Consider the following 13253-nt stretch of genomic DNA (forward strand, 5'->3'; position numbering starts at 1 on the left):
TTGCATTCAGACAGATAACGGAAGATGAGCATCACTAGGGTGTTAATAAGGACTTCAATAAGGACTGGTCGGTGGTTCTTCAAATGTTATGACTTCATTTTCTCGGGACCGAGTGAGGTACGATTCTTCACCAATATGATGACATTTGGGATTTCGGGATGGAGAACCTCTGGAATCTTCATGTTCCGTCAGACGGTGTGCAGGCCAGTGGACTGTCAAGAAATCAAAGTCGTGAATGAAATCTTCTCTACTTCCATCCTCGTTGCTGTAGTTGTTCCATCCCCATTCCGGAGGGCATACTTGTAGCATGTTGATCTGTGATTGCTAAGGTCTCAACAGGCAAAGGAAATGCTCTTTCTCGTCTCTGCAGCTATAGCCAACGCTGCTGGTTTCTCTCATTAGGGTCTTCCTAGATATCCTTTCTGCAATGTTCCATGAAGTTGGACGTAAGCTAGTATCCAAAAATAGCCGCCTCTCCATGGTTTTAAAACTCTTCGCTTTCCTCATATGGGCGTGAAGATGTTCTTCAACCCAATTATATAATTAGTCGATGTTGTCCACTGCGGTATCTCTCCAAAACGCTACTAGCGAAACAAAGAGGGCTCACTCAATGACGGTCGCGGGAATTCGTTTTGGGAACTTTACGGCTTGCTTTCCTTTTCGAGTGAAGGAAACTCTTCCTAAAGAGAAAATGGTCCGATCAGGTGCGGAACTTTAGTACAATTGCGATATCCGTTATGCAAAACTTCCTTCTGACATTAACTTCTTCTAAGTACAGTTCTTCTGTAGTGCGACGTCTCTTCTTCTTTGACCAGGTCTTCAACGGCCGCCTTCGATGTAAGTGTACGTAGGTTGCATCAATCAGTCATACTATGTAGGCCTTTCCCATTTCTGGAACACTGCCGTAACTAGCGCTGCGGTACCAGGCGTTCCCCCGAAGTCGAGAGACCCTTTTACTACTATAGATGTTTAATTTAACGGAAGTAAAAATCGTAATCTATTTCCTCACATAAATTTCACCCAAAGATCCATTAGTAACCGATCATAGAAAGGAAACAGCCCATTAAACATTAAACCACAAATACAAACCCATGAACTTTTTCTTTCCTTCTGTCTTGTAAGGGTTCCTGTTTAAGGTATAGACAAATAAAATGGGCGTAGCTGACGAAGCGTGGCGCGGATATTACCAGTCTATATGAACTCGTTAACAGCTGAGATTAGCAGCGTCGAACGTGCGCGAGCACACAGAGTCTTAGGCAGTTATACGAAGGGCGAAGATAAACAAGACTTTGCAAACGCATTAGTCAGAAACCAGTGAATAAATTCGACGTTTACTTAGGGGAATGTAGATTAAAAAAAAGAGCAAAAGAGAAATTAAGAAACGTTTTCTGTGGGTGCCTTTCTCATGGTGCCTTGACGTTTTGGATCGCATTAATATACAGTATGAGTCAGTCCAGGCACGACAGAATCAAGATGTCGTTCACCGAATTCACCTGCGTGTAGGTACACGGTTCTGGTCAGCGAAGAGCCTTTATCTCTTTTGGCGCGCACTACACAGATTGGCACTACTGCTTACTTTGATGAATCCGACACTAGTTCCTTATCATACTGTTTCCTTTGTTAGTTTATTTTTCTCTGTTCATTGTTTATCTCGCATCAGCAACTAGCATCGGCTTGATATTGAACTTTTTATATTGATGTTGGTTGCCCCTCTCTACAAAACCCTTTCATTCACCAGAAGATTTTTCAGTCAGTACCCGCCAGAGTTTACTTGAAAGAACCCTGTTTTGTGATTCTTGCTCATCGTAGATAGTATTAAGAAAATATTACTTTTGATAACACCCTTTGGCTTTTTTCTATAAATTATCCTTCTCCTACTTAGACATTTACTTGATCTACTATTTAACGTTTTTGCACTTACCGTTGTGACTTTCTCGATTATATGCTTTTCTATTACTTTTGTTTCCTAAAGTAAAGCAAAAATTGATGATTAAAAGATAAAGTAAGCGAAAATTGAGTGGTAAAATTTGTATAACCTTAGAAACAGATCTTATCCCAGAGCCTGTTCTTTCTTCAACTCTACTGACATGTCCGACACTAGCAGGTTTTGACTCAGCACTATCGGTCTGTAAAAATAAAGACATCGATTTTTCCCTTTCTTATGTAGATAACAGATCTCTGTAGTACAGCGAATTTTGTTTACTTCATTATTCCTTGGAACAGTCAAATTCCAAATATGCTAAAAGGTTATATATGTCACAAGAACCATTTTGAGAACATCACTGTAGTTATTCTCTGCTCTACTACTCACTACTCGTCGTTGTAAAAGACTGTGAGTGAGCGGGCGTATTTTTGTAGGTGCCTGCAGATTTGTTGCTCCAGTAATAGCTCTAGTTACGAAACCATAAAATATACAACTCTTAGATAGAAAAAGAAACAGATTTGCTACCTAGTCTAAATTAGTTCAAGAAAGATTTTTGTTGAGATGTATACAAATCTGGTTGTCACCTGAATGTTGGCACTAATTCACTAAACGAAATCAGTCATCTGAGCGTACGTCCTATATAACGCAACTATAAAATATTCGTCTCGTAACAGTGAGTTGCCGATCGCTGTCGAGTGAACTCCAACAAGTCGTTCTGAACAGATTGCTACGATATCTGCATGCACCGTTTGCCACTTCGCAGGAGACACGCATCAGAGATCATCCCATCATCATGGAAACTACACCACCTACTGAGACGATATGAAGAAAAGAGAGTAGGAAGCTGTGTAGAAGCTTTGTTGAATGAATACAACAAAGTGGTGAGAGTTTGGATCAACGCTGTGAAGATGCGCCTTTATACAATCGCAGATAACGTAAACCGCAAGTCCTCACGCAATTACAGAAACCACTGAAGACTATAGCAGTCTTTTATGATAAAATTAATAAGTTGATAGCGAAGATACCAAGCTAGCAAGCCGTAATTGTAGGGATTGATGCGATTGCAAAGACGGGACTAAACAGCAATCCAATTTGCTTAGAAAATGGCATTATCTAGCCATGTAAACAACTTATGGCAAAAATCGTCTGATAGACCTTTGCGAGCGGACGAACCTCATTATTGCACCCACGTTTCAAAGAAATCATCGATGCGATCTGCTTACGTGGCAGGCGACAACGCTATTAACCCCAGAAGAGCAACGCAACCGAAAGATGTCGACTCTTGGGCTTCGGATCGATCACGTTCTGAAAGCATCCCTCTATCGATCCCAAATACCATCCAGTTTTCTGGCTTAACAGAAAAGGTTTCAGAAAGTCGTGGAGTTCCGTTTCAACCGAAACTCAACCTGACAAGTCTGAAAGATGGTATATGTCATGTAGAAAGAAGTTCCACCAACACATATGGATTAATATTGGATCACGGGCTAGGAAAAGAGTGGATAACGCCGACTTTTCCAATTGTTTGTAGGATGTTGCGCTCAAAAACTTCCGAGTTTAACACCTTATAGTGGTTAGATGAAGAGGTGTTTGTCTGTCCTCTATACTACCGACGAACTCGCTGCTGGAGAAACAACCTCGCCATGTAAAGGTCATACTTCAGCATCTTGCTGAACCAGCAAGCACCGTCTTTTCCTGAACTCGCGCACGTCCAAGGGCCGACATACACCGCGGTCGGCAGAACCGCTTACGTCGAGTCAGAGGTTCGTGTCTATAATGAAAACAAAAACGAAAAATGGAAATTTTTGGCAAAGATGATAGAAATATCGCAGAAATGCTAAAATTTCTTCCTTTGAAATTCATGAGATGACGAAGAAGATCCGTAGAAACGCGCTATCATGATTTCTCTTCGAAAGAAGCTGTCACAAACCAATACTTACACAGGAATACCACTGCTTAGTTTAATTTTTGGGTTTTGGGGCATCCTGAATAGCTTAATCAAAAATCGCGAAGAAACCACCCGCGATGAATAACTCTGCCTTCGACCTCGATCGAACAGCAGTCGATGGACGCCTATGCAGCTGCCTATGCACCGAAGCCTATGCAGTTGTCTATGCACCGGAGCCTATACAGTTGCCTGTGCACCGGAGCCTATGCAGTTGCCTGTGCACCGGAGCCTATGCAGTTAGCTCTTCAGAACTTCGAAACCGTTTTCGACCCTTCTCATCGAGACAATACGCTTTGGAATGCTAGGTGAGTTTATCGCTTGATCAACATTATGAATAGAAGAACAAATGTTGCAGTTCGAACAGCCGCCGAACGTAGTTCAGCCTTCGAAGTAGAAACTGGAATGAGATAAGGGGCTGTAGCGGATTAACTGTTCAACTTTCCCGTCGATGACAGAGCACTGATGAGCAGTGTCATTGATGTTGTTTTAGCACCATCATCACGTTCCCTGGTCGCTCTCAATTACTCCAACAATGTAGTAAAATTTGCTTCAAGCAGCATGAAGTTGCAACGTGTAGTGAAGAGGGAGACAACCTATTAGACTCGTAAATGAGCTCTGTTATTTGCCCTGTGTGCTCAAACCGATGGCAGCTATGAGAGGGTTTGGCAAAGATGTGCTTAGGCTAATTCTGCATTTAATTCCTTAACAAAATGGCTGTGGTCGACGCCAACAAAGTCAAGCTGCGATTCTACCTATCCGGAAGTCGCCCTAGCATGATGTACTGATCGGAAACTTGGGCAGCGCCATCGATCGAGAAGCTTGACTGCATGGAGAGAAAGCTGTTTAGACGACTGTTAGACTGCTTTTGCCTGACCATAACCATAACAGGAGTACCATAACAAACAATTTTACTCGGACGTGGATAGGGAATGGATGAATGACAGGTGGAAAAGATCAATATTTTCTGAAGGATTCACAGAAAACTGTCTTTGGTTTTTGTTCACGTTGTGAGGGGACCGTTTGATCATCTTGTCTGTCGTCCTGAAGATGCCCCCAAACTCAAACTGGAAAAGACCTCTTGGTGGTAAATCAAATATGAGGAAAGACCATGGTGTGGATGAGTTGTTGAAATGTTGCCAAGAGATTAATGTTTCTTCTTTCGCAGATTCAATCACAAACACTTGTGGTTTTTCAGGCTCTTTCGCATAATTCAACGTTTCTTCTTCTCTACGTTCTTTTAAAATTTGTTCCTTCGTTTCCTTCCTGGGTTATCCTTGCTCCATAGAATAATCTTAGGCTTCGTTATTAGAATGGGTTGATAGTGGTTATAAAATGTTAATATTCTCCTCAGACTTTTACCGTGCGAGAAAACAACCAACAACCAACATGCTAAAGGCTATGAGCAGCACCGTAATTTTCTCAATCGCAGTGATAAGAACTTATGACTTGTGTATGATTCCAGAGTCGATCTATGTCAGAGTCGAGAAACTATTCTGTGTTATGTGTACAGCGTCAACAAAACACGAAAACAGACCCTAACAAAACCAATTCATTAACATCGGCAGCGTTCAAGGTTCCTGTAACGTAAGTGAATGAATGGGCGTATACAACTGGTCACGTGGGAATTCGTCATACCAGTAGTTTCTGGGAAGATCAGAAAAAAGCATAGCACGGATGATTTAGAAGGTGTGCCCGCGAGTGTTCGAGGAGCAGTAGCAACCGCCACGATAGCGAAAAGCAGAATGCGGTGTACACGAGAAGCTACAACAGCTACTATTAGCTATTATTGCCAACCATTGACTGCCAGAAACCATCGAAACATTAAACAACCGCGGCGAGACCTGAGAAAAAGGGGTTTCACTTTTTCCGTAAGTTCCAGATCGTTTTGGCTTGCTGTTTTGCTTCACACTTTCCTTTTGGTAACAAAATTCACCGAAAATACCGATGTCGGGCTTTTACCACTACCAAGTAGTACTGTGGATGTAGTTTATACATATAGCTACAAAAACGCAAAACATCTCGTAAAGCCAAAAATCAGAGCCTTCAGACGATAAGGGCGACTCTCTACATCCGTGGCTGTGATGAAATTTTTAATTTAAAAAAGAAAATTTATTCAGTGCGTTGTAGGTACATCAATTTAGAAAAAGCCTCCTTCACAAAGAAATCCTACCATTTCGATAGAAATCCTATAGTCAAAAGTTAACTACAATGGCTATGATGCACCTGTGTAACGAAAACCATCTCGGACCTATAACACCTTACCATGCTAATAAAACTCACTCTTATCTCTTTTTCACTGACATGCTTCTCATAAATATTTGTCTCCTGAAACAACGTTGCATTAAAATTAGTTCCAGAATTATGACACCTTATTTGATTAAATTTTGCGGACTTTGACAACTCTCTGCTGCTTCTCCGGCTCTCGCGCTGTGGATACTTGTTGCTCTTGCACTGCCACTTTCGTTCCATCTGGCTCCTTCGCTGCTGTCAATGATTCCTTCAAAGTATATTGGAATAAATGGATTTCGTGATATGCAGGCGCATCAGTTTAAAGACATCACTGCACGAATCTGAGGTGGTACGGATTTCAGGTGGAGTGTTCGTGTACGGGATGGGAGACTGTGGAGAGGGGGTGATTCCGTCCATTTCTTCCTAATCGCAGTAAAAAAACTGCCCGGAAGATACGGCTTCAGGCGTTCTGGCGCACCATTTTCTACAGGGAGTTCGACTGGAGCGCGCCAGCCTTGTGCGGCGCCGCATCTTCCGGGCCGTTTTTACGGCGATTAGGAAGAAATGGACGAAATCACCCCCCTCCCCATAGTCTCCCATCCCGTATACAAATACTCCACCTGAAATCTGCACCACCTCAGATTCGTGGGGTGATGTCTTTAAAGGCATCACATAATGAATCTGGGGTGTGACGGGTTTCAGGTGGGTTACGCCTGTGGGTCGTAGATTATGGGGAGGAGGGTGATTCTGTCCATTTCTTCCTAATTGCCGTAAAAAAACGGTCTGGAACATGCGACGCGTGCAGAAAGCTGGCGCGCTGCAATCGAACTACGTCGAAAATAGCGCCCCGGAACGCTCAAAGCCGCATCTTCCGGGGCGTTTTTTACGGAAATTAGAAAGAAATGGACGAAACCACCCCCCCTCTCCTTAATCTACGATCCCTATACGAATACTCCACCTGAAATCCGTGCTACCTCAGATTGTGGGGTGATGCCTATAACAAAAATCTGCTTGCACCCATACCAGCCTACTGGGTAAATAAAAATCAATCTTATGTCTTTTTCACTCACATGCTTCTCAGAAATATTTGTCTCCTGAAACAACGTTGCATTAAAATTAGTTCCAGAATTATGACACTTTATTTGATTAATTTTGACGGACTTTGGCAACTCTCTGCTGCTTCTCCGGCTCTCGCGCTGTGGATACTTGTTGCTCTTGCACTGCCACTTTCGTTCCATCTGGCTCCTTCGCTGTTGTCAATGATTCCTTTAAAGTATAGTGGAGGAAATGGAATTGATGAGCTGCAGGCGCATCAGTTTAACTGGTTTCTCTCACGTGGGAAATGTTACCATTTCGATAGAAATGATATTGTCAAAAGTTTACCACAATGGTTATGATGCATGTGTTGAACAACAACCTGCTCGGACCTATATCAGCCTACTGTGTAAATAAAACTCACTATTATCTCTTTTTCACTCACATGCTTCTCGAAAATATTTGTTTCCTGAAACAAAGTTGCATTAAAATTCAGTCCGAAAACTATAATCCTCTATGTGATTAATTTTGACTAACTTTGACAACTCTCTGTTGCTTCTTCGGCTCTCCCGTTGTGGATACTTGTTGCTCTTGCACTGCCACTTTCGTTCCATCTGGCTCCTTCGCTGTTGTCAATGATTCCTTTAAAGAATGTTGAAGGAAATGGAATTGATGAGTTGCAGGCGCATCAGTTTAACAAGTTTATCTCACATGTAAAATCTCACCACTTCGATACAAATGTCATAGTCAAGAGTTTACTACAATGGTTATGATGCATGTATTGAACAACAACCTGCTCGGACCTATATCAGCCTACTGTGTAAATAAAACTCACTATTATCTCTTTTTCACTCACATGCTTCTCGAAAATATTTGTTTCCTGAAACAACGTTGCATCACAAATTAGTGTGAAAACTATGATCTTCTATGCTATTAATTTTGACGAACTTTGACAACTCTCTGCTGCTTCTCCGGCTCTCCCGTTGTGGATACTTGTTGCTCTTGGACTGTCACTTTCGGCCTTTCTATCTCCTTCGCTGTTGCTAGAGATTCACCCTTAAAGTATATCGATTACTTTCTTCCAAAATTTGAGTGCTAAGGAAGTGCGTTTTATTGGAATATAAGAATTGGATGTGTTAGCAAGCGTGGTGTATGAAGACTAAAAAAGTTTGAATTTGCACTTCAACTTGGGTCTGGTTTTTAATGGTCTGGGATTGCAACAAGTAGGAATAGAAGACGTTATAGATTGTTCTCTTTTGTGAAAGGGCCACGTTAGATAAGTCGAACAGTTAGGCAAAGTCATTTATGGCATAGCTGGATCAATCCTAGACGAAAAGAAGTCGAATGAGCCATTAGAGTAGAATCAACTGTATCCCAGCTCTTTTCTACATGAAGTCGGTAAATAAATAGGTTGGTCGTGACGGAAGTGAAGAGTAATACAGCAGTTGAAATCACAATTCAAAGGAATAGGTAAGGTTTATCTGCCACATTTCCTTTAAAATTGGCAGATAATAGAAACACTGAGTACGAGTTTGAGAATGCTAGGCGTTAGTGTACCTATAACGACTTTTCTAATTACTAGTGTTGACGTGAATTACAGCATATGCTGATCTATTTGTTGCTCTTGCTCAAAGATGTTTTCATTGACGTTGCCGGGATGATTTGCTTTATAGCAAAGGTAAGACGGCCTTCAGCGCAAAATTCAGACAAAATCAAAGCACGTAGCTCTTTGACTCCACTGTCACCTTCCATCAGTTCTCATTCTGAGATGATGATGAAGATGTTCATGGAAACGTTTGTGCTTAAAGATTAGTTTCTCATTATACTTTCCATGTCATTTTATTACACTTTCAATTTAATGATACGCTGCGTTTAAGTAGGTTTTCAACGAGTACATGAAAGAATTCCACACGAGCATCGGCAAGATTTACAGTCAATCAAAAAAAAAGTCGCTGCTTTGTTTGAAACATAATAAAAATGGATGACAGAATAAAAAATAAAGTTAAAAAGTAAGGAGGACTGTGATACTACTAAACTTCACCTCTATGGATTCGTAAAGAGAGCATAACTTCATCTACGTTGAAATAAAGTTAGGTTGGAACAAATACTAGCAAAAACGAAAAATTTTTTAAGTTCCTGATTTCTAAGTGATAGTGAGGAAAAATGTGTGATATCTGGGGCTTTTTTATACTTAATTTTACTAATTAGCCCAATTGACATCATTATTTATTATATGTAAATTAACCCACAGGTTTTGTGAATTGCTCTGGTTCTTCCACAGCACGCTCTTCTTTTACAAATTCGCGTTTTTCCTGCACCTGCTTCTGAGAACCTTCTCCCTCCTTTCCGACTCGTTTTATCTTAAAAATGACTTACTAGTAAGCAAGATGGTCGCACATTTGAGCACATAATCATCAACGTAAAGGATACAGTGTTCCTCTCTGGAACGCCACACAGGGTAACTTCAATTCAGAATCGTTTGAGTTACATGGCGTCCGTAATGACTTCCTGATCCATCCAATGTATCCACTATCAAGCATCAAGTCAGTTTTCTTATCCTCTCAAATTAACGATTGCCACCAATTTATGGACCCACGAAGATGGAACCCATGGCTGTGCTTAGGGAATCGGATCATCGATTGGGAAAGTACTAAAACTTCTCACTACTGGACCACCAAAGGTGGGAGCGAGCGAATATACAGCAATGGGCTCGACACTACATAAGCAAGCATACCACGAAATTGACGATGTTGAGGTTCCTTCACGAGAGGGCTAGCAAAGTAGAACATGATGAGCGTTTTTATGTTCAATTCCCTCTAATCACCTGTATCTTCTGTGCTCCCGTTGTTCATCGACTTGCTCGAGCAGGCACCAGTGATACTTCCATTTGTTCCAATTGCGCGCAAGTGTTCTCCAGTGGCATCTCTTCTCGCAAGGGACTAGAAGAGCGTCGTATTTTTCTTTGGCTTCGTAAAGAGGTCTGACTATCGAGTCGGCGGTCTTCCTTCCGTGCGTTTGATGTCGCATGGTATCCAGTCGCTTACAGCTCTACTCGAACGATTGTCGTTGGAATCACGTGTCCGGCCCACCTAATTTTGCTTTCCTTGGCATATGCGGCAGCGTCTCTGATCTTCAATCGCTGACGTGGAAGAACTTTGAATCCCCTCTTTCACTTGCGTAAAGCCGCTTACTCTTAGTATCAGCCTTCCAATTCCACGTTATATGATGCAGATTGCATTTTCCTCCTGCTTGCGAAATGCCCACGTTTCTGAAGCGTAGGTCAAAGCAGGAAGAACGGTGGCGTTGAGTAGTTGAGCACTGAGCCGGAGCTTTTCAGTGCTCTTCTTACATCCTCGATGCTATAGAATACTCCCCAAGCCACTCGTTTCCTTTTGCCCAGCTCGTTCGGGGCGTTCACCACGTTGATTTCCCTATCTAGAAATACCTATCTTAAGCATTCGGATATTATCGTTCCGTTCAGCATGAATGGTGCATCAGAAACCCATCCGTTTCTCATGAATATCGTCTTGTCAGGTTCAGCTGAAGACCGATCATTTTGCATCAAATTCGTTCGGCATCCGTTCCGCCTGATTGATGCTTCATGTTATTAGAACGACGTCATCAGCAAAAGGAAGATGGTGTAAATGGCGCCCGTCAACTTTCACTCCCAAGTTATCCCATTCCTATCCTCGCATAGGTCATCCAAGACCTTCATGACCGCATCTGTCTCAAAAGAGTCAAAGGCTTTCCTTAACTGGACAAAGGTGAGACATAGCAGCACTTCCTACTCTTGCGATACCTCGATGAGTTTCAAAACACTGTGAATGTGGTCAGTCGTGCTGAATCCTTTTCGAGAGCCTGCTTGTTGGTATGGTTGTCCTTCACCTAATGTTCTTTCCATCCTGTTTAGGATCACTCTTGTGAAGAGCTTGTAGATAAAAGACAGTAAGCAGATTGGGCGATAGTTGGCGATGTCTTGTGGATCTCCCTTCTTATACAACAACATAGTCTTGCTAGTCTTCCACTGCATAACAACCTTGTATTCCGACGGATAACGAGTGAAGTGCATCGCCAGTCTGTTTATGAGAACTGGCGGTATGTACTTCAGATGTTCAGATTTGATTCTATCGGGACCGGGTGAAGTACGATTCTTCACCGACATAATGGCATGTCGGACTTCGGAAGGGAAGCAAAGAGCTTCCAGTCGATGACAGTTTTGGGAGTTCGCTTTGTGAACTTCGCGGACTTTTCTCTTTTCCGTGTGAAAGAAAATCTTCCTCGAAGAAGCAAATGGTCCTATCCCAAATAAAACGTTGGTAAATACGACATCCGTCAGGCAAGACCTTTTACTGACAATGATGTGGTCTATTTCATTATAATACCCTCCATCGGGTGACTCCTACGTCCAGAGAGGAGGGCTTCGGAATTGCGAGATCCCATGGATGGTCTTAGTCGTCATGTTAAACTGAAGTTCTCCAGGCATTCTTTTGGGGCCAATTTTGGCGTTGAAATCACCACTTGTGACCTTGTAGAGGGTATGATCTTCTCTGAAGAACTTTTCTAGGTCCATATAGAAAGCTTCGACTTCCTCTTCTCCACAGCTTGATGTTGGAGCGTAAGCGACGAAGATTGTGAAAGTCGGCATTGAACCACATCTTCTCACACGTAAACATCTGATTCGGGTTGTAAGTTGCTCGAAAGAATCTATGTTCATTATTCGGGTTGGCGAGAACACCAGCTTCACCAACTCCTCTGTTCTCGGATGTCCTGAGAACAGTCCTTCTCCAGCGTTATAAACGGCGCTAAGAGGGTGGCGTCAGACCCATGACGTTGTACTTAATCTTCAATAGTGTAATTCAGTGTAATTGTAATAGCTCAATAGTACAACTGTATTATGAGCAGATCCTGGCAATGCAGAAACAGGGAGTCCATCCTTTGAATCCACTTGCATCCCAGGGCAGATAAAAGGTCACCTTTGGTCCTCGATTAGCCCTGTATCCGTCACCTGAGGATGCGTCACGTAGCCTCGCAACTAACCGAGTGTGATCCCTCTAATGAGGGAGATCCGTGGAATTTCCCCCTTTGACTCTGATAAATAGCATGGAAAACAGCCATCGCTTTAGAATTTCATTACGAAGAGCATCATGTGACAAACCACCCCTGTTCACACACCTGTTCTCTTAGCAGCTTTGCTTGAACTACTAGCTATTGAAAAACCTTCATTGTTAAGTGTCGGCTCGCTACGCTACACGTAGTAATGTGCTTCGTGAGAAAATTCGTACACGAAGACCGTGTCTCACGGCCATTTTTAGGACGATTATGTTGAATTCACCGTGATCACGCTCATACTCGAGAACTACATCCTCCAATAACTTTTCGTGGAGAGATGTCAACATCGTCAATCTGGTGGTATTCTTCCCAAAGTAAAGCCACCCAAAGTTTTTACCACTTTGAGGTTGGAAAAGTGGTGTCAGGTTAGCCTAGGAAGAAAAAGAACGCTGACATGATACATCTGTTGGCCCTCATAACTCATTGTATAGACAGCAAGTGCGTTGCTCTACTCTAACCATTTCGGAAGTTAAATGTATGAGCGCATCTTAAAAGCGTCAATCAACACCAAGTGTCCCAATGTTTATCCTCTTTTATCTAAGTGTAATTGTAAGTGTAGAAGGAGGTGACCAAAACCATAATTTATAACTACGGTGCAGTATGTTAGAAGATCTCAATGGACTAATGGCCATACCGTTTTACAACATAATATGCTATGCCTTTCTGAAGGATGTATAATAGGTTATAAAAAGATATGAAGCACGGTGTAGTTGCGCATGCACGCATGTGCGCCATCACGAAATTCAGCGGTAGATGGTGCTATTAATGGTCCTCTCGCGATCCTAACCGTTACGCTCCACCGCGCCGCTTCGAGAGCACCCGCTCACGCAGCTACTGTGCTTCATGTCGATTCATCCCTACTGTACTTCGTTACATTTTGTATTACATTAATTTCATTATGGAAAGGTAGACGTAGAAGCTTTTTAGAAAAATTTTAGATTTAGAAATTTTGTTTCTATACAGAGCAAAGTTATCAAATGGTCAAGGTAGACTTTCATGACTCTCCACAAA

The 13253-nt window shown here is 42.2% G+C and overlaps 1 protein-coding gene across 2 annotated transcripts in view; it reads right to left on the reverse strand.

The window, feature by feature from the left end:
• RB195_017096 (uncharacterized protein) overlaps positions 1–13253 on the reverse strand; it is a gene marked incomplete at both ends in the record, with an annotated part of 62641 nt that overhangs the window by 20285 nt on the left and 29103 nt on the right. For both annotated transcript variants that reach the window (XM_064183942.1, XM_064183941.1), the window contains 11 exons: positions 1922–1966; positions 2037–2126; positions 6150–6194; positions 6262–6366; positions 7169–7192; positions 7260–7364; positions 7558–7602; positions 7671–7775; positions 7969–8013; positions 8082–8189; positions 9383–9493. In XM_064183942.1, coding sequence (XP_064039822.1) covers positions 1922–1966; positions 2037–2126; positions 6150–6194; positions 6262–6366; positions 7169–7192; positions 7260–7364; positions 7558–7602; positions 7671–7775; positions 7969–8013; positions 8082–8189; positions 9383–9493 — 828 coding nt within the window. The remainder of the gene's footprint in view (positions 1–1921; positions 1967–2036; positions 2127–6149; positions 6195–6261; positions 6367–7168; positions 7193–7259; positions 7365–7557; positions 7603–7670; positions 7776–7968; positions 8014–8081; positions 8190–9382; positions 9494–13253) is intronic.

Source organism: Necator americanus, chromosome II (assembly GCF_031761385.1).
Source record: "Necator americanus strain Aroian chromosome II, whole genome shotgun sequence".
Classification (NCBI taxonomy): Eukaryota; Metazoa; Nematoda; class Chromadorea; order Rhabditida; family Ancylostomatidae; genus Necator; species Necator americanus.